A 22,586-nucleotide genomic window follows, 5' to 3' on the forward strand; every position below is an offset into this window, starting at 1 on the left:
TGCCCAAGTAAAGCTTATTTAAAACAAAGCTTTTATAAGCGGACTTACCTCACGCGTGTATTCTAGAAATAAACTCTCGTAACCTTTGCAGCATGAACGGTAAAAAAGAAAACATGTGACAAACAGTGGCAGAGTGAACACTAGTCTTGTCGTTTGCCTTCCAAGTTTACCGGCACTTCTTTACTTAAAATTGTACATCAACGCAAACGTTTCCACCGTTGAATAAAGGTCGTTTTTGTGCAGTAAAAAAGAAATAGCTTACCAAGTGCTCTTTCACTAAGAAATCAACCGTTCTGACTCAAAGATTGCGTTGAAGCCAGGCACATCTTGAGGTATCCGAGCTTTTCGTGAACGAACCAAGTGCGAAGCTCACCTATCCCTGCATTCTCATGCACCAACAGCAAACAGCGTCAGCTTTTCCTCTAGGAAAATGTGTGAGAAACTCGATGAAAAAATATCGATGCTTATGCAATGCGAACCGGCGCCCTTCTCTTTTATTCAGATTTTGGCGATGCTTTGACGTCATACGTGACGTTGCTTCTCGGGTATCCCGATTCTCCCGCACGATACTCGGACCAGAAATTCTGCTGCTGCGCTACACAGGACAAAGAAACACGCTTGACAGCAGCACTAGAGATCACATACCATAACTAAATAAATTTTATCTAAAAAATTAACAGAAACTTACTCTTTTTCTTCCATGATTATATTTTCAAGCTCTCCTGAAAGAGAAGATCACACGGGAAATGAGAGCACGTATAAGAACATTACTCTGAACCAGGTGTTATGTTTAAGAAAGAAGCACTTCTAAATTAACTCCAATTTGCTTATTTCATTCATACGGGATACACGCGATGCTCTCTAAAGATGACGAGAGTAGAAAGCTGAATTGAGATTGTTGCAATTCAGTTCAATTGAGGAGCCTCTATTGACCGTCAACCGCACCATTTTAGTTTGGAACTGCCAATATAAATTTTGTGACTTGTAGTTTTTCCTATGTGGGCCAGCTCGCTCGATCACAGCATGACAAAAAAAAGCCAAGCCTGCACTGAAAGCTCAGCACAGTCACAGCGAAAGCTATAGCAGAGTGGCATCTCCAGAACCCATTCAAAACTTCCTTAGGGCTACTAATGCAAGCAGGCTTGCAAAGTACCCACTACACCATAAATCATAACTTTTTCCAAGTAGAGAAGTACGCACTACACTATTGTTCGTCATTTTCCGGAGAAGCTATGTACCCGCTGCACATCAGCAAATCATCACGTACTCTGTTGGAGCTGTTGAAGATGAATAATTTCGGCTCAACCCTCTGAAACGGCTTGGAAGCATTCAACGACCCACTCGTTTAGCAATTCGAATCGTACGAACCCTGGTTGTTATTTGACTATTTAACCACGGCTAGCAAAACCCAGGAACACTCGAAAATAAAGCCTTCCTTTTGAAAATCTTTCAGCTGCAGTGTGACCCAATTGAATTAAACATTCGATGCTTGCCAGTGCATTTGATGAGTTCGTTTGGTAATCCTGAATCCCTACCAAGTAGTGGTGGTAATCTATAGGTCGTGTGTTGTGTCAAATTATGTCATATATCTATAAAAGCTATGCAAGCTGGTTTTCGTCTCGAATAAACATACTTGAGAGATACAGATATCTATTTTAGTATTGGCCAAGATAAAAAAGCCACTATTTCACCTCAAGGGCAAAACTATGAATCTAATAGCAACATAATTTTGCTTAAACAATGAATTCGATAGCAACAAACTGGAATGTTACGCGAAGAAAGGCAACCACAATGAAACGTGCGGCGAACTGCTCAAAACGAAAAGGTGCACAAAAAGAACACACCACAGGACGAGCGCGAACTAACGACCTTCACAGCTTAACGCTGAACGTGCTGCTAGACTCAAAGGACACACGAAACGTATGTATGCACAGGAATACCGAGGGTGAGTGCGAATGACGACTGTATAGGGTATTTTTGCGAAGGAGCTTCGAGCACATACATAGCTTTGCGGTAAAATACTGCGGATATCATGTAGAGGACCCACGTTCTAATCCCGTTCCGTCTTATATATTTCGTTTTTTTTTTTCGTGCGATAGCGGTTTTACGGACACCGGCGGCGAAGAGCTGCAAGGCGCGAAAAACAACCCTTGTTGTGATCTCGTAACAGCTTTTGCTGTGAAAAACAAAAGAAGGGGGGGGGGGGCACATTAAGGCAGTATCAGCGAGTCAACCTTCTCACATAAACAAAAAAACAGAGCACTGGTATAGTCGTATTGCTAGCGCTAAATGCATTTTTTCTAAAATCAATGTATTTTCCCGAATATTCTGCATGCAAAAGTTGCTATACTCGGAGACAACTTTCTGTGGCAAAGAAGGCAAGACTACGTGGGCGGTGCTACTGCTTCTGTACTACTCCGTGAAGTAGTCTGGTTCGGCTCAGGTTTAGAATGACGGCCGCGTCCATGCAATCCCGCTGCACATAATTTGACACGCCTGCTTACACAGCCATTTGTGAGAGAAATTCGGCACAAGCTCCGTCGGAGAGTTGTCGGAATGGCTGGAGGGCGACGCGCACTTACCTGAAGACGAAGACACCATAGAGTAAATTTCCTAATATACACTAGAGGGAACTCTGGCGCTAGTGTCTACGGGAGCTGCAACGCACGGTGCTTCAGCGAGCATGGGAATTATGGGCAGTACACACATCTGTCTAATATTCGTACTTCTGGCCTGCACTTGGCTCCGTGTGTGTTTGCGTGGCTTTTAGCTGTTTTCTTACGAAACAAATATTAGCAAACGTTTAGTGGTTTCGCTTCACCATCTTATTCTTTTAGACTTACCTTTCCAAATCGGGTCACGAAGTTCAAAAGGGTTGACTTTCTTTCAAAACAGAACCGAAACACGGCATTAAAGGAAGCCACAAGTACTATTCACCGTCTGCAAGTACGAAGACTAGGCAAATGTGTGTACTACCCATCATTCCCGTGGTCGCTGAACGATCGCAGCGCCAGAGTCCCCTCTAGTTAATTTCAGGAAACTCTATGGAAGACACCATTTTGACTGTGAGATGCACGTAAAACGTACGACGTTTTCAGACGTGCAAAAATGCGAAATGAATTTTCAGAAAGCTACAACACTAATGGTATTTCTTCGGTGCGTGCAGCGTCCCTTTATAAACAGTATCTAGTAGAAAATAATGTTTTTGTTTTTTATTACTTTCACGTGGAAAACACGGACACATTCGTGGCACTACATTCTACAGCGGTGGCACATGACCATTGCGGCTCAATAGCCTTCCCTTCATTGCCACAGAAAGTTGTCCCCGAGTATAGTAGGTGCTCAACTCACGCGCTCCGCCTCCATGTTCGTCGGCATGGAGAACGTGGTCATGCGGCCCTCCTGCACCGGCGGCAGCCTCAGCACGAGAACGATCTCTCGTCTCACGTCGGCCTCTTGTTTGGTCGTTTTCATAGTCGCCTCTGGCCCCACCAGCCTGGGCTTTACGGGGGGAGTCATGCTTCTCTTCACAGCCTTCTTCACTCTCAGCATCATTGCTTTTTTCGTTGTTTTCGCCGGAAGAAGTGCCCTCCGTGTGCTTGCTAGCAGCCTTTGGTCCACTTTTATAAAGGAGAGCAGTTTCTGCGACAGCGACCTTTGGTGGAAATCGCAAAGAAAGCGGCGTGCAGATAAGTATATGGGCTTGTTATAAAAGCCCACATAGATGACTCAAAAAAAAATATATGTGGCGCAACTAGAACCACGAAGAAAAACGAGAGAAAATCGGATAGGGCACCCGACTTACAACCATAGCTTATTTTCTGCCCATCACCCAAGTGTATATGTTTTCAGATATGCGTACACAGGGAACACCTAACACAAGCGTCTATCAGGTGATGCAATAAAGTAACCTACCGCACGGTGCCGTCTAAAAGTTGGCGTTCACTCCTGTACAAAGAGATCGATGGGACACTGACGCATCCATCGCCATTCTTCTGAATGCCTCAAGTACTTCTCGTTCTAACATTTGCCTGCGTATTCCTATCACACGAGTGTCTCCGAACATTTCTGCTCAGCCGCACGAAGTGCAATGAGTTGGCAGGAGTGAATTAACTCGCACTATTCCTTATTGATGACATCTGTGGGTTGAGGCGATCATTAACGCAGCAGCTTGTTTTGCCAGTGTACGACTTGCCAAACCTCCAGAAATTTATTAACAACACCCCAAGGTACGAGAATTACTAAGCACAAGAAAACACGCAGCGCACAATAAGTGCTGCGCTTGTCTCTAGTGTGTCTTTTTTGTGGGCTGCGCTATTTTTAGCGCTAAGTAATTATCATGAATATGCACTATGTAGGCCCTTAAAAAAGCATCAACGTGACCCAATGATGCAGCTTGAAATAAGATACAAGTAACGCTCGAGTAAACTATGTTGCTTATATATTAAAATAGTTGACCGAACATTTTTCCCACTTGTAAAACACACAAAATAGCTACCTGCAGTTTCATAAAAACTGTTACACATGTTTTTATAAAAACCAATTCACCATTGAGTACGTAACATTGTATGAAAAGAAAATCGAGTCCGACGTCACATATGATCCCCAAATGGCGGTCAGGCGAGTGCTACATGGCGCCCGCCATATGAAAGGACCAAATCCATTACATTTCTACAGGCTAGGTTCCTTTGTTATGACGTATTCACCTGCAGGGAACAGTTTTTTATTGGGGTGTATGTTCCTCGTAGTTCGTACACACGTAAGCATTGCTTTCAGACCAACAACCCGCGCAGCAAAGGCAGGGGCACCACATAATTTTTCACCGGTGCAGTTATCTTTTCGTTAGATGAACACCTTAGCCATGTCTCTGGAACTACATTAATGTACGTCCTTATGCTACTTGTTGATAAAAAAAAATAATAGACTTTTTCTACCAATTTTTCTTCTCATTATTATAAGCCGATTTTACGAACCCTCAATGTTTTCCGGGAAGATAATTGTTCGCATGCTGTTAATACTCGTACGCCTTCTTGCTTCAGCATGGTGTTGTGCGAGCAGCAAGAAATTATGCTTCGTCTCTGTTAGCTAATGACGAGATATTGCACTCCCGACCACACTACTTCAGCAAGACGACACTGCTTGTTCATCGAGCGATAACACGATGCTGAGAAATCAATGCGTATGAACACGGGTATCCTCTTTACAGTACAGGACCAATTCCACAGTTGGTGTGAACTGCGTGGTTCTATGGATGTACCATTCTCAGGGCTCAAGCAAATCATCTCTCATGATACTTGAAAGCTACAAATTACCTTGCCCTAGAAATGACCTTTGTGTGCATAAATCGGAGTGCGCTCGTAAATTGCGCTACTGCCTGCCATCAAGGTAATGTTGCTAGAATGCATATCCGTCTACCGTCTACGCTTTCGTGCACTTCTTCGGGATTAGGTGGCAGATCTAACTGCTCATGTAAATTCCTAGCAATGCCATCGGTCAACAGAAAGCTTCTCTCCCATTTACGATTCCACAAAAACATGCAGCATTTCAGCAAAGCTCCAATAAAAAATAAAATTCAGGACAACGCATAATCGAGATTCTCAGAATGCTGAAACGTTGGAAGGCTGTGCTTCCTGTTATGTGCAACATTTATGCGCAATGTGAATTGCGATGCTGTCCCTGTAGCCCAAAATATGTTGATACTTATCTAATGAAGATTTCTAAGCCATCATGATGACAGCTCCGATACAAATAACAGCATCGTATTTCAAAGTTCAACAGCCCCCCTTCAACTCTCACTGCATTGACTATTTTTGGGTAAGCAGCAGTTATTACGGGACTCCGTGCGCATTCTCTTGGTATGGTATGGCTATGTTGATGCTTACAAAATCAATTGACTTGATCTTGTTTAAGAAGGTGCGCACATGGAGAGCATTGCCCTCACTTCTCTTGGCTAGCACCCGCAGAGCTTATCATACCAGGTTGCCCAAAGTAACGCGATCTCCTTCATGTTGCCGGCGTCACCATACCTGCTGTTGCCGAGTGAACAAGTTTCGTAGACTGTCGCCCCGTTCCGCGCAGAATCTGGTCACGTGCCACAGTAAGCCCCGCTTGGACCACGAATGGCGGAGTCGAAACGAGACGTCCGTCGCCAAAAGCGGGTTGTACCTTTGCGTCTCGTCTACTCTGTCTACCCAGGCCTTGTCCAGGGGCGAACATCGGGTCTCCTCCTCTGTGCGGACGCTGTCGTGGAGAGGACCTTCGCAATGAGCACTCGCTTTCGGCAGGTCTATTGATTTCCGCTTGCGGCGTAGAAGCCTTCGTTTTGACCTCAAAACATCTTTCCTGCGCCTGCTCTGGCACCGCTGAACTCCGGGCATGTGACCGCTGAAGTCGAAGACGAAGTCCTTGATCTCGGCCGCACCGAAAACTTTGTCGGAAAAGGCAGGCTTTTTGTGTGATTCACAGTGTCGCTTTGAAGGGTCAGTTTCGTTCACAACGTAGTTGCTGCCACACTCGCTCGTGCCTATCATAGCCGTCGTGCTCCACTGCGACGCGTTTGAGTCTTTGTGCGTGCTTTGAGAATCGCGAGCTGCACGCCGCTCCTGGCACACCATTTGTTCGTGCTCCACTGAATGTGAGTGCGGAATTCGTTCATGCAAAAAGCAGTTTGCCAGTGCTGATCCTGCAATTTAAACGAAAAGCAAAATACCATGAAAAAAGGTCAACTTAAAGGGCCCCACACCACCCCATGTTAGAAGACGACATGTTGGTATCGTCCTCGCCACTTATTTGTTAAAAGCACGCGTACAATGTCAGCACTAAGCGCGGAGCCTGTAGAGATTTCGCACGGGTCGGCCACACGCTCTTATCTCCGCTTGCGCAATCGAAAACACACAGAATGGGAAATCAGTTGATCATGCACGTCACTTATGCGAGACAAGTAACAACTGGTAAGCGACTGTGTGAGAAAGCAATGCGGGAGACAATTCACAACTGATATTTCGTGCATGCCGCCCAATTGAGAGTATGTAGCTTAATGACGGCATGTTAATAACTGTTCTTGCGTCCCTAAGTGCGCCAGAAAGGCGAGAAACGCAGGAGAGAAGAACGCTTTCTCTTTTTTTGTATTTCCAGAGGCATGCAGTTTAGGGGCCCTTCAAGGAATGCGCGCGTATAACGTTCTCACGGTGAGAACATTCGCGCACATGTAGCACACCATTTGCGCCCGCCTGGTTAAGGTGCTCAGTATATTTTCCGCCACTGTCACCAGTGGCGCGCGAGCTCGCGGCACTTTGATGCCGCAGCAACTCTGTGCAATTTAGACAGGCCAATGTGAAATGTATCTATTTCAGTCTTTTCATTTCACAATGTATACCAACAGCAGATAGTGCTGAAGTATCTTCCGCGCATATGTACACAGAAGTTGGCTCGGGACGCGCGCAGCGGTTTACAGAAGATGCAAGCTGAAAAGCAAGGTCATGCCGAAGAAAAGAAAATTCAACAATACGTTTTGATACCTTATGCACGAAAAGAAGTGAATAATCTAAAATATGTCAATAGGCGGTTTGGCTTGAAAGTTGTTTTTTTTCTGCGTCAAATGAATTTGACTAAGATGTCTGCCAAACTAGATCACCAAATATTCGCTAAAGTAAATCGGTGTGGTTTGGTTTATTCAATACATATTTGTTCCCAATCACCTTGAGCAACCCGACTAAGGGCTTCATAATTTCCTGAATAGGTCGGGCCACCCTTGCAGTAAAGCAAGCACACCAGTAAACACTATGAGCACAAAACGCAATGGTACATATTTTTGACACGGTTTCTAAAGTTACACAGTATTGAGTAGAGTGCAAAAAAATGTCAATACAGCTGTCATTTGAGTGGTGAAAATAAAACAAACACAAGGCTGAGATAAATTTCATACAAAATAAAAAATGTGCATGGTTCATTGCGCTTTTTAATTAATAGAGACTGTCGTTGGGCACTATTGCTTATGTCATGCAGAAAGATGTTTATCAGCCAAACTGGCCTGTGCATTAACACTTTTTTTGGAATACTAACCACACCAGGAACGCCATAGGTCCCTAACAAATAACATTCATTCACATATTAAATGGCATTCCTTGAAACGCGGCTGCATACAGCTACTCACTGCAGCAATGTCTCGCCTTCGAATCGCAGGGATCAGCTGACCAGAGAGAGCAACAATTCAATTAATGAAAAGAGATTTGTGTAAGCCAAAAATCAGTTGAACTAGGTGATTTTGATGCTTTTTTCGGAAGTTCGACGTAAAATGTTCTAACTTCGTATCAGCAAGTCATTGTTACACGTGCTAAGCTGTATATACATTAACACTAGCATTTTTTTCTTTTTTTTAGTTAATGAAATAGAGTGCAAAGGTGGTATTGTCAAACTATTTTCCCCTTTTGTAGCTTAATTGTCGCTGTGCGCTGCATCAACGAATTAAATGGTCTTCCTTGGCAGATCACTGGACCACTCTGCCATAAAAAAGGCTTTCCTTTCTCAGCTTACTCATAAGTAGATGTCAAGCACTCCACAAACCTCAAGCTGTTTTATTTATTCGGTAATCTTCCTTGGTATACTGAAGGCGCATTCACGCTTGGCCTCGAAGTGACAAAGGCGGCAGAACTCGCCCGAACTCCGTTCGCTTGGCTGCCTAAGAGCTAGGGCAGAAAAAAAACCAAGTGGCAAGCACAAATGGTTTCTCCCAGATATTTTTTTTTTTGCCATGCGATGACTGTACGACTGTAAAATTCGAAGATTTCATTCTATGATGCCTAAGCATACACGCAGGAGGCGGCAGTGTAAGATTTGCCTGTCTTTGCAAAAGCAAGATATATAGGCGATGTAGGAAAACGCTGATTCACTGCTGCTGCGCATTCTGCCAAGTCGAGCCTTCTTGGCCGCTATTTTGAATTCGTGTACACCACGTGGTCTACATGTTAATGCTGCCAATGTACGGCTTACCGTGTAGCAGAAGGAAGTTCTGCTCTCGCAGGGTCAAAATGTTTGCCTCGAACAAACTTCCAAGGCGATTCGGTCATTCCAGCAACGTAGGCGGTGCCACGCGGCCCGCCTCCGAAGCTGGCACACGGTGATAACAATCTGCAAAGCAGTTCGACGTACGGTTTCGCGGTAGTCATGTGCGTGCCTTCACGCACTGAGACACTGACGCATTGCGGTGGGCCCAGGACCACGTGTTCCTCTGTGACACGCATTGTTGGGAAGCGTATAATTCGTCATAGAGCCCCTTTCCCCTCACAAACTCCACCGCATCGAGACGATAGCATCAAGCCACGAGGGTGACCATTCCCCATGAAAAGGGCAAGCGCAACGAAAGGCGAAACTAGAGGGCCTGGCGTCCTCTGCTAGTCGAGACGCTTGCGAGATCGCCTCATCACCGTCTCATCCGCCATTTTGACCTACCATTACGCCCCCTATAGCCTCTGGAATGATATAATAGACGCCTCACCAGACGCGAAAATTTACCATCGGAATTGAAACGCGAAGGGTGCAAACAGTCCCACGGTGGCATCACACGACGCGTTGGCATCGTCGCTCGGTAGAAGACGGGGTCGATTTTGGAGGCCGCGCATAAACCACGTTACGTGCCTCAAGCTTTCGCAGGGGTCCATACACCGACAGAGTAGAAAAGGTTTTCATCATTGAATCGCCTTAGTTGATTGCACGAGGCAACCTGTCAGCTTTTTTTTTTCTTTTCTTTTTCGAATCGGGGTCACTGCGTGCATGGTTTTTCGCTGCCCAGGCGCCTACAAAGCGCGCGTATTTCGATTTTGCCACTTTTGAGGCCAAGTGTGAATGTACCTCAGGCCTGCCTCCCGACGACACATCTAGCTGATAAGCCGTGATACCACTGCACAACCGAGAGGCCATTATCATTTGCATGCTTACCCGTTTCCGCGGCATGACCACAAGAAGTTGGAATGGAAGGTGCGGGGTAGACGACGTGCGAGAATAGGACATGCTGCGGGGATGATGCGGCTGGTGTGGTCGCCTTGCTGAAGCTCCTCGTCTCCAGTAAGATCTTCGTCTCCTGACCTTTTCCTTCCTGACCGTGCGGCCTGAAACGAAGGGCTCTCGTATGTTCTGCGGCCTCCTCGTCATTCGATGTTTGCTTCTGCGCAGTGTTGGCCTTGTCCCTGTTCTTGGCGTCGTCCACACTGCCCTGCCTTATTATGTCGCTCCCTTTGGAAGATTTCCAAGTTGGGGTGCCATGCGTTTTCGACGATCGATTTTTACCATGGGCTGTACTCGCAAGTTTCGGGCCACCGCGCTGCCTGCTGACTGGTGCATCGTCCTCCAACGGCGGGTTAGCTTCCCCTCTTGGCGTCATGAAGGAGCTGTCGACAGAGCCATTCGATAGGACAGCAATTTCAATAATATGGCACGTCAAATGCGCATCAGCTTACGAGAAAGCCAGCTAGTCAGAAATCTGACTGAAGCCATCCGTTTTCTACCCGTCTTAGCAGGCAGCGCTTTTTTTGAATGCGTAAATCAATAAATCGCGAATTTAAAGCAAGATCTTCTCCGACAATGCAAGCCATAATTTAAAAGTGCACAGAAGCATTAATTTCCAGCCTACATAGGATCCAAAATTATGAAACATTAGCATCCGCAGACAGGGAATCCGTTGTGGTCTGTTTGGTTAATATTGTAGAGAGTTAAAAAAAAGAGCACAAGAATGCTATTGGTGTCTGCGTCAAGAAACGAATTGAATTTCACGCAGTTGAAACCACGCAGCGCGTTTATTTATATATTTATTTATTTATTATTTATAAATTGGAGATCATCGAGATTGTACGCTGACCATTTATTCCTGTTAATCGTTGCTCTAAAAGCTTTGTAGTTTCGTGTTAGAATAATCGCTCTGCACACCTCGCTTGCGTCCGTCCGTGCTTCCGTACACACCGACCAACGGAAGCACGGATGGACTGACGAACGCGCAGACTGACGCATGGACGGACAGACGGACGGATGGACGGAAGCACGAACGGATGAACTGAAAGACGCACAAACGGACGGACGCTTCGCACCACTCATCAGCATTCACTCTGTGGATATGCTGTGACTTTTTTTTTCGTTAGCTATTCACTCCGCTTCGGTATGCAACAAAGCAGTTGCGCAACCTTATATCAGACACAATGTGTGTTGTTATTCTTGACATTTTGTGCTACTATAGTATTGCAAACAATAAAGTCTCAAAATACCACGTCCACAGTGTCAATAGTATACTGATCCCTTCATCCAAATTCGTGTTGCACGTGTTGACATAAGTTCATTTGTAACGTTTGTGTTGGGTTTTCAAATAATCTGCGTCTCTCCTAGGTGTTTACACCTTCTTCGTCTGTGTAAAACGCCAGAATGCTACAGTGGTTGTGATGCTCGACTGCTCAGCCGCAGGTCACGGGATGGAATTCCGGCCACGGCGGCCGCATTTTTGATGGAGGTAAAATGCTCAAGGTCCGTGTTTACTTAGATTTAGGTGCACGTTAAAGAACTCGAGGTATTCATAACTTCCGAATTCCTCCCCCTCGCTGCCTCTCATAATCATATCCTAGATTAATGACATAAAACCCAATTCATTATTATTATTATTATTATTATTATTATTATTATTATTATTATTATTATTATTATTATTATTATTATTATTTGCAATCATCGTTTCGCTAGAAATCTCTCTGGATCTAGTTCCAACTCTGCCAGATTATTACCATTACCATCACTTCACTTCCGACGAAATCGCGCTGACTGGTTATTTCTTTACAAACTAGTTGACGGTGTGATATCGTGCCCTTCCCACTTGTGTAAACTTTCGTATTCCGTGTAAGTTAACCAGATTGTATCGGCCATTTCATCTACCTGCCAACTTCTTTCAACACTTTACTGTTTGCAGAATAAGAAGTCTCTAAAATGCTAACTTTATTGTTTTTGATTGTTTAGAACGATATATGCGACCCACCTGCAGTAACGTGCAGAACGTGCTAACAATTGTACAGTGATCTCCCTTCATTGCTCGGGCCTTTCAAAGAGACACTCGACGCGTCGTTTACAGAAGCGTCAGAGGTGCTGCGCGCGTCCGAACAGCGGAGCGGCGCCTACATCATCGAGCATCCCCTTTTCCTATCCCAACTAGAGAGGCTTGGGAGGAGCACCTGCTCGGCTGCTCTACCTTGGCTGCACAACGCTCCTTGGTTGAGCGCGCACGGGCAGCTTCCAGCTCCAATGGCGTCCCGGAATAGGGTCTTGCCACTCTAGCACGCCGATGGGCCACGTCGGCACTCTCTAGTATACTTTTTCTGAAATAAACGTTTTTTTACCACCGCCATCGGCGCTTACAAAAGGCCGGCGCATCTAGCGTCGGCTGCTTCCTCGTCCACATTTCGTACTAAAATGAGGCATCTAAGGCCGCGTTCACACTGAGCATTCCGGCCGCCGAAAGTGCTCCGAATCCGGTTCGGCGGCGGCGAGATCCGCCGAAAGGGCCCTCTCCGCGCCGATCGCTCTCGGACCGATTTTGGCGGCGTCTGCCGCCGAATCGGTCACCGCGGACCACTAGGAGCGCTAGTCAAGGAATTTTGAAAAATGGCGGCCAAGCCCTACTCACTTGTTATGCTGCAGTGCACGTAACTGAATGTTGAAACCAACGGGAGTTTCACCTACTCTGCGCCTACTTCGCCTCTGTATTTCGTGAAAGGGGTGACCGAGCTTGCTGTGGGCGTGACCGAGCTTGTTGCGGTCTTGCAAAGTAAAACGAACCCCCCAACGCCGCTGGCGTCGGTGGTTTTTCTGCTCTTCGTGCATTACAAGACAGCCACTTGCCAGCAAAGTAAGCAGTACTGTCTTTTCTTGCTTCTTGCGTACGAGAATCGTCGAAGTATACACCACCGGATAGCGTAGTAGCATTTGCGAGCCGCGACAACAACCAGGTGACAGCGCATCCATCCCGCGTTCGCCCCGTAGTAGATGGCATATTCGGCGGCGCGGGGCGCGTCCAGTGCGAACGACGCTGTGTTTCGGCGGCAGGGGAATTTCGGTCGCTGTAGAAAGCGGATGTTTCAGTGTGAACTAGGCACTAGAGCGGCACTATTTTATAAAACAGGAGAGCGGTCATGACAAGTGAAGTGGTAATGGCGGAACCAGCCTGTGTACCCAGCCAACCAAACGTCGTCTTCTTCACAGCCTGAGTGATACCCCCCGCCTATCCGAGTAGCACTCATCTTCCTCACTACATTTTCCTCCCCTCCGGAAAAAAGCCATCCTGGTGACTCATGGGCAGGAGACAATAGAGGGATCGTAATACGGTTTTTGGCGGTCTATGTGTATGGTCTCACGTCCACGGCGTCGTTGATCATGGGGTTGCGCAAGCGGCTCCACGATGTAATTGACGGGTGAAGTTTGTTTAACCACACGGTAAGGGCCGTTATACTTACACATCAGTTTCGTTGAGATACCAGGGCTGGTTGAAGGGATGCGAAGCCAGACAATGTCATCCGATTAATAAGAAGCAGGAGGCGTCGGGCTATCGCGGTGGCGTTTCTGGCGTCTGTTCAGCACTTGTTAGGGAGTGGGCAAGCTGACGACACCCTTCCGCGTATTCAGCAGCTTGTGACATCGTTGTCGACTCAGCAACATCTGGGCGGTAAGGAAGGATGGTGTCTAGCGTGCAAGAGGGCTCGCGACCATAAAGGAGGAAGTATGGAGAGAAACCAGTGGTTGTCTGGACAGCAGAATTATGCGCGTATGTTACAAAAGGGAGAATACTGTCCCAGTTGGAGTGATCGGTTGCGACGTACATCGACAGCATATCTCCTAATGTACGGTTGAATAGTTCTGTAATGCCATTAGTTGGAGGATGATATGCGGTGGTGGTGCGATGAATGACTTGGCATTCCTTGAGAAGCGATTCGACGGCGTCCGACAAAAACACACGCCCTCGGTCACTCAGGAGTTCACGTGGTGCACCGTGACGTAAAATGATCTGATGCATTGTGAAACGACCGACGTCGCTGGCTGATGCAGAAGAGAGTGGTGAAGTTTCTGCAGAGCGCGTAAGGTGATCGATAGCGACGATTACCCAGCCATTTCCAGCCGGTGTAATTGGAAGAGGTCCATACAGATCAAAACCAACATGGTCAAACGATCGGGCAGGACAAGGTAAGGGTTGTAGTGAAGCTGGAGAACTTGGAGTGGGATTCTTCCGGCACTGGCAAGCGAGATAGGAACGTACGAAGCGACGAACGAAGCGATACATTCCACGTCAGTAGTAGCGGGTGTAGGTTTTTAACACTCCAGCATGGGCGCATTGTGGGTCGGCGTGAAAGGAGGCGCATATGTCTGAGCGGAGACGTCTGGGAATAACTAGGAGCCATTGGCGTCCTTCAGAGAGATAATTTCGTCTGTATAGCAAATCATCTCTGATAACGAAGTGCTGTATTTGACGGCGCGTACCTCTAGGGATATTTTGCGAGGGAGATCGACTCAACAAGTTCATAAGTGAAGCGATCCAAGGATCTTTTCTTTGCTCCTGTAGCATGTCGCTGACACTAAGTGCAGATATGTCGGGGGCAGGCGAAGACGGCGACTTGTCACTACAACGTAGAGGTGATCGGGACAAAGCGTCTGCGTTGGAATGTTTTCGCCCAGATCGGTAAATTACGTTAATGTCGTACTCTTGTAGCCGAAGCGCGCCCAACGGGCGAGTCAGCCGGTGGGATCTTTTAACGAGGAGAGCCAACATAATGCATGGTGATCTGTAAACACGCGGAATGGGTGCCCGTAAAGATAGGGTCGAAACTTGCCTATGGCCCATATGATGGCTAGACACTCTTGTTCGGTGGCTGAATAGTTGGCTTCTGCTTTTGTGAGTGCACGGCTGGCGTAAGAGACAACGTACTCATCAAATCCGGGTTTACGCTGGGCGAGCACAGCACCGAGACCAACTCCGCTAGCATCCGAGTGTATTTCCGTCGGGGCAAGAGGATCGAAATGTCGCAGTATAGGAGGTGACGTAAGAAGGTGGTGGAGTGTGGCGAATGCATCATCACAAGCTGACGACCAACTAGAAAGGTCGCTGTTGCCGGCAAGAAGGTCAGTCAAGGGTGATATGATGGAGGCGAAGTTGCGAATAAAACGACGAAAATATGAACATAAACCGAGGAAGCTGCGAAGTTTCTTTAAGGTGTTCGGCTTAGGAAATTCGGCAACGGCACGGAGTTCCGTCGGATCCGGAAGAATGCCATCTCTAGATACAACATGGCCCAAAATTAGGAGTTTTCGAGCGCCGAAGCAGCACTTCTTCAAGTTGAGCTGTGTTGGCATACATCAGTGGTGTAAACCTCCGGGCAAACGTGCTTTGCCCAGACGGGGATCCATATTGCTTGTACTTGCAGCTGCCGTAGTGTGGCTGCTTCTCTGCGTTGTAGGTCTCGGTGAGGCGGTGGTAGAGGCGTCTGCTCGTTCTGTACCACTGCAGAACGTCGGCGTAGGTTGTGATAAAATACTCTCCGTCTTCGGCATCAGGTCGTTGCGGCTCCGAGGAATGCGTTGACAGAGACCCGCGGCTAGTTAGCGCGTGTGCCTCCGTATCTGCCTCCTCGTTGCGGTTCGGGCCCACGTCCAGCTCCCCGGCGTGCGCAGGGAACCACTTGACGGTAATGTTGGTTTCCGGTCTTGCTATAGTTGAACATACTCTTGCAATGGTTCCATGGACGTTGTTTGTAGCAAAGTTGGCTATTGCCGTCTTCAAGTCGCTGAGGACCATGCGGCAATCCGAGATCGCTAGTGCCAGTGCGATTGCAAACTCCTCGGCTTGCGTGGGCGACTTGCACCGTATGCTTCCCGACGTTTTGAGTACTCCAGTGTCTGCTGCGATGACTGCTGCTGCGTACGTATTTGGCCGGTGGGGATACTTCGCCACGTCCACGTAGTACGCGCGCGGATCGTTGGCGTGACCTTTTGTGAGGGCCGTGGCTCTCGCCGTTCTTCTTTCTTGGTGTACTTGTGGATGCATGTGCTTCGGTAAGGGTGCAAGAAGGCGCGAGCCACCCAGAGACACCTCCTTTGGGACTGTGCACCACCGCCGGGCAACCAAGAAGTAATGCCAACTGCCATAAGCAGCAAAATTATCAGCCGAGAGCCAGGCAATCAAAGAGACGTGGTCCAGCACGTGCTTAGCATCCTGGAACGCCAGCGGCCGAAAGCGGCGCCCCCACGGGTTTGACGCGAGTAGGTTGCTGCTCCGGGACATCCGAGCACGCTAGTGTCTCACTTTAATCCCCCTACCCCTTCCCCCTTTATGCCGGATCGTCAATAAAGTTGTCTCACTCACTCACTTCAAGTTGAGCTGTATACCGGTGGAGGTGAGGCAAGTAAGCACTGTCTCGAGGCGCTGAAGATGCGTTGAAACGTCGCTTGAAAATATCATGACATCGTCTAAATAACACAGACATGTCTGCCATTTCAGGCCACGGAGGATGTTGTCGATCATGCGTTCGAAAGTGGCAGGTGCATTTCAGAGCCCGAGTGGCATGACGTTAAATTCGTATGAGCCATCGGGGGTAACGAAAGCCGTCCTGGGCCATCAGCCTCAGCCATGGGAACCTGTCAATAACCTGAGCGCAGATCTAGTGATGAGAAGAACTCCACGCCTTGTAAGCAGTCAAGGGCATCGTCTATGCGAGGTAGCGGGTAAACATCTTTCCGCGTGATCTTATTCCGGCTTCTTCACCAATTAAAATGAGGCGTTTTAGAGCGGCACTCTTTTATAAGACAGGAGAGCGGTCACGACAAGTCAAGTGGTAATGGCGGAACAAGCCTGTGCACCCAACCAACCAAACGTCGTCTTCTTCACAGACTGAGTGATACCTCCTGCCTATCCGAAGAGCACTCATATTCTTCACTACAGTACATACGTTGTGAATTAAACATTTTGATGCAAAGCAGCTATTTCACTTGCCTGTGTAACGCTGTTGCTCCATGCGTCCACACGAACGCGCCAACGCTCTCCCCTCACCGCAGGTGTTGGAGGAGTGCCAAGTAGGTCACGCTTCCCTCACTGTGCGCGCTGGCGTCACTCTCTCTCTCCCCTGCTACGCGATTGCCGTAGCGCCCGCAGCTGCCAACTCGTGCGTTTATCCGCTACACCTGCCGTTCACTCCGCTACCGCCCCTCACAAATATTCCAGCGCTCACCGCAGCACCTCCGTTAGTGCCTTCAACCCATGACGCCATCCGTGCACAACACTGCTGCTTCGCATCCCATCATGGTTTTCTTTGGGAAGATGGTGTGAATCTTTAGGGCGAAGCTCCCTAAGATGTGGGTCGTGCGTCGTCGATGTATGTAGTAGTAGTAGCAGTAGTAGCAGTAGTAGTAGCTAGCCACCTCTCGCTTATTCCTTTGAATGTCCGCTGGATGGTGGTACTCCTATATGATGAATATATGATGAAAAGATGCGGTGCGATGAAAAAAATGTTGGTGTTTTTACGGGGCCTTACATTTGGTTTCATCAGGTTAACAGCTTTGCGATGCCCCCCCCCTTTTTTTTTTTTGGTCTTCACAGGTGTTTCGGTTTGTTCACGTGTCGTTGGCGCTGCCGCTTTGCCACTTTTATGGTGTTGTGGTCTTCATTTTGGTCAGGTTAACAACCTCTTATATTGTTTACGTTAACGTTCTTGCTCTTTCTTATGCTTTGATTGATGGGTGGTTAAATGCCGGTGTTCTTTATGGTGTTGTGGCCTTTTGTTTTTTAAACCATATATATGGTATGTGTAAGCTCTGTAGGTATTGCACACAGATGCTCTGCACCAGCGCTTCGACTTGGACCCGTGCTGAGGAGAGCCTCGATGACAACGGCCGGACATTGTGCGACTCTAAGGTGCTTCACCTGTAAAATCATTTCTGCGTTTTTACACTCTATGCCAAAACCACGATGTGTTAATCAGTAAGTAACGGAAGGCTCCAGAGATTTCGACCAGCTGGGGTTTTCAAAAGGTTTAAGTGTTGGTCAGTTTTGTCGCGCTTAAGTGACCGAGACATATTAGTGCAAAAAAAAAACGAACCCAAGAAAGGAGATGAACTGCTTATTAGAATGGAAAAGTTTCACATATATATCCTCTTGCTATGCATGGGCATAAGTGAATAAAGCAGCAAGCGTATATGATAGGTGGTTCCGATTGCTACGAAAGTGACGTTTTGCTTGCAGTCGGCCCATATACAAGTCCGGCCCGCACTAAATGCCGCATGGTTTAATTAGCCAAGTAGGAATGCAGAACTAAGCATAAAAAATAAATTGATAGAATGTAATTATGCAGTTGTGTACAATCTTTCATTGACATGGGCAATAATTATATGGGTCAGAGTGGAGGGTGCTCACACGAATGTTTAAAGGAACACCACTACTGTTCAAAAGAGAAAAAAAGGTGTGTCCCCCGATGCCCCCTGCATGTATTATACGGATTCAGGTGTTAGTGAATGTACCGATGTTCATACTATGCACATGGCCATTTTTTATGAATTTTCAATTGTCAGTACCAGGAGATGTCAGCTATCCCACGAAATAATCGAAAATGGAAGGATTGGTAGGTTGGCAGATAACTATTCTAATCCGACGATTGCCGTCTCCTCTGAAGAGTTAGCCTATCTAAGTAAAGATAGGGGAATTAGTTAAGTGTGTGTGCTCATAACGGCCGTAAAGCAATATGTGTGGTTCTCTGTTTCCGGAATAAACATTGTTACAAGTGAGCACGTTTTTGTATGACGTCTTTATCTGTCCGTGTTTTTTCGGGTGCTTTATAACTACAGTATCATTGTTTTAGCGTAATCGAAATACAAGTATGTCCCCATGAAATATAATATGTCACGACTATAAGCCATAACACAAACTACAAGCTTCGACTTTAAAGCTTCGCTGAGACACTGGTAGCCATGCGTACGATTGAATTTCCCCCCTGGTGGTCTAGTGGCTAAGGTACTCGGCTGCTGACCCGCAGGTCCCGGGTTCGAATCCCGGCTGCGGCGGCTGCATTTCCGATGGAGGCGGAAATGTTGTAGGCCCGTGTGCTCAGATTTGGGTGCACGTTAAAAAACCCCGGGTGGTCGAAATTTTCGGAGCCCTCCACTACGGCGTCTCTCATAATTATATGGTGGATTTGGGACGTTAAACCCCACATATCAATCAATCAATCAATCAATCAATCAATCAATCAATCAACGATTGAATTTCCGCTGTAAACCACATATACGTTAGGCATGTCCTAGCCACTCATTGCGCGGGAAAGCTCCTAATGAGCCATGGCCTTTTTAATTCGTCAATGGAAAAGAACAACTGATGCTTTTTCACGGAAATATTATACCATCCCTGAACTGAAACATGACACTGCGTCCCCAATAGTCGTGCAGTCCTTACTTACCTGCTTGATACACTGTCCTTGATCTTTTCCGAGAGGCCTTCCTTGCTGACCGCTCTACGTTTGTAGCTAGCCTTCGGGCTTCTCCCTTTGCCTTCACGCGTTCTGCTGCTTCTGTCGATCTTCTTTCCGCCTCCTTCGCTCTTTCCGATGCACTCCCTCTTCAGCGTGTCCATGCTGAAACGGCTCTCCCAGTCCGCATCATCGTCGTCCAGCAGCAACGCAGTTTCTCGACCGGAAGCGTGCGCAACATAGGTCGCGTAGCCCACCGTTTTCACAGACTTTGTGCCCACAGCCTGCAACAAATGGAAACACAACCTCCGCGTTGCCTTCAGACGCTCGACCATTTTGTCACCCTCTATAGGCAAGAAGCTTGGAGGACGATGAAGCTTTGCCTTCAAGAGCAGAACGTGACTGCGTAATCGGGCCCCGTGCACATAGTCATAAACCGTGCCACTAGCAAAGGAACGTTTGTGCACATAACCCTTCCGAACTATCCTAGACTGCCTGCTGAATGTATAGTTGCTAATGGGCCACTAATCAGTTCCTTCTTTTTGCGAATTGACAATGTACCTGCTACTGGTCCGTAAAGTACCATGTGCACTGGCGCATATGCACACTTTGTAACGGCTGGGCAGCTTAAATCCTCCCATTCGTTGCGCAATTCACTTAGTTTGAAACCTGGTGTGATTCTAGGATTATGCCATAAAATATTAGACATGCTCAAGGAAACACATTTCACTACATGGCATTCACATTGCGATTTTTTTTTTCAAGACAGTTTGCCGCAATGGCGTGGCTCTGCAGTGGAACACCTGCTCGACACGCAAATGCCCCGAGTTCGACTTTCACTCGGACTTGAAAGTTCCTATTATTAAATTATTTACATCCCTCTCAATTTTTCGCCCCAGTGGAAACGATGGGTAGTACACTAATTTACCAAATATTCGTGCTTGCAGTGGCTTTGTTTATTGTTGTTCTGGCGTTTTTTTTTTGAAAAAAAAAAGGATAGATCATCGAGAACTCAGTGAACCGATTTTAATTGGTGAGCCTAAAGCTGTTAAGGTGGTGAAATAAAACTGCCTAACACATGCTGAGCTTCTGCGACAAAGCGGATTCAGGCTGAACGGAGCCAGACAGAGCTGATGAACGAAGCTTCGACAAGTCTGTCTACTAACCATCATTTCAATGCTAGCTTGAGAGCCATGCGATGCAGCTCTCATAGACACTAGCGCCGCAGTTCCCTTTGATGAATTGACACTAATGTTCATGGCCCAAGTGATCCTTCTCTGTGTAGCTCCTAAAGCAGTCGTTAGGGGGACGAGAGAAGAAGGCGAATAACTGTTCGATGAATCACTGCAACTGCGCCCGTTCTTGAAGGATCTGAGACAGTTCTGCGGAAATAGATTCGTTAGGCTATAAGCTCCGATGATGAGGCCACTCTATGATTACATGAAAAAAATAGTTGAGCAATTCATGAATTAATATATTAAATTATCCGTGCATCAGTCCAGTTTGTGCTAGAGGTGTTGACTGAAGATGGATTTAGACGTTCCAGAAAGCGCAAGGCAACGTTCACAGGAGGAAGAGTCCATAGACAGGGTGGGATACAATCGTGCGTTTAAGTTTCTTCCATACATGACTGTTGTTTTGCGTTTGTCAAAATGTGTAAGATAAGCTATCACCAACTCGCCCACATTTCCGCGGGTGTTCTCTGAAGAAAGTGTCTGATGTGCGGGTCGTGACAATGAATACTCGAGTTAAGGTACTGTACGTGCACACTGGCGGGAAGCATGCCGCGGCGGCGTCCCGCCCGTCGGTGCCTCCGCTCAGCAGCCAGCTGCACGCTGTCCACATTGGCGGCACCGCGAGAGAAAGGAGACTATGCCCCGTATTCACAAACGCTCCTCGGCTCGACTTACACCCTTCACTTGACAGAGTTGAGACCTGCGCCGCTGCTCGGCTGAAAATGGCGCTGTGATACTCAAGAATAGCAGCAAATTATCACTGATATGCAGTGACTTGCCCTGCCTTGAGATGGCGCTCCCATCGGCTCCCATCGGAGGCATCCCATCGGAGGGAGTACTGCGAACCAAGACATATCGGGCCAAATACGAAGGGGTAGACACAGTATGCAGTGCGTGTGGAGAGGAAGAAGAAACTGCCGAACACTTGATAATGTTCTGTAAAGGGCTTCACCCTATAGTTCAGGATGATGGCGCAGAGTTTTTCAAAGCACTGGGGTTTAGGGACCGGGAGGGCAAAATAAACTTTAAGCGGGTAGACTTAACTAGAAGGAGGTTATCTGATTGGTGGCTAAAGTCAAGGCACGAGTGAAAATTAAACTCTTCACTGCAAAGTACGAATCCTCAAACTCTTTTTTTAAGAAAAAAATATAGTTTTTGGTTCATTAGGTATTACGGCTTGGTGGCGCTAGCCACCGCCCGATCTAAAGGGTACAGCCATATCCATCCATCCATCCATCCATCCATCCATCCATCCATCCATCAAGTGAGGGTGGAGCGTTGAGTGAAGGGGCGTTCTAGAATACGGGGCTAAGGTGCTTCGATGTGCTCCTTTGGAACAGGGTGGAGACACTGCTTTATGGACGCCATATTGGTTCGAAAGTTCGCGATCGCTGGCATTGCCTTGCATGCCGAGAAGGATCGGTTTCAACAAAGTGCGTGGTAATTTGGCTTCGTTCATCACTTTTGGTAGTAGGGCTTGCAATATGATGTTAGTAACAAATAGATTAGGCACTAATAATTACGCACGAAGCATTTGATGGCAAAATAAAGGTACTTGGAGCGTATATATCTATCTGTCTCTCTGACTGGCTGCGTAGATCCTCATGCTCTCGCGGTTGATTGACTTAGTTGAGGAGTATCACAATTGACCTGGCATAACGAGAGTATGCGAAAAACATAAATAATTGCTGATTACATAAAAACATGACACGCCTTTAATGTATGCCATGACATACGTGACATGGTGAAGAAACTATATATTCAGTGGCCATTTGATGAACTTCATGTATATCGAAATTAACGTGATAAGATAAAAAATGACGAAAAATATACATGACTGGTCATAACACGAAAACCTACTCACGCTTGTCATGTAGTCCATGGCATACAT

General features: G+C 47.0%; 1 protein-coding gene across 1 annotated transcript; it reads right to left on the reverse strand.

Annotated features, from left to right (window-relative positions):
* Positions 1–494: 494 nt before the first annotated feature.
* Positions 495–22,586, reverse strand: LOC142795369 (uncharacterized). The gene is made up of 6 exons (XM_075886044.1): positions 22,560–22,586; positions 19,452–19,744; positions 9,934–10,382; positions 6,027–6,682; positions 3,352–3,655; positions 495–595 (listed from the first exon to the last, which is right to left on the reverse strand). Exons 1-6 carry the CDS (start codon positions 22,584–22,586, stop codon positions 495–497), a joined length of 1,830 nt encoding a protein of 609 aa, XP_075742159.1.

This window comes from Rhipicephalus microplus, chromosome 2 (genome assembly GCF_043290135.1).
Source record: "Rhipicephalus microplus isolate Deutch F79 chromosome 2, USDA_Rmic, whole genome shotgun sequence".
Lineage (NCBI taxonomy): Eukaryota > Metazoa > Arthropoda > Arachnida > Ixodida > Ixodidae > Rhipicephalus > Rhipicephalus microplus.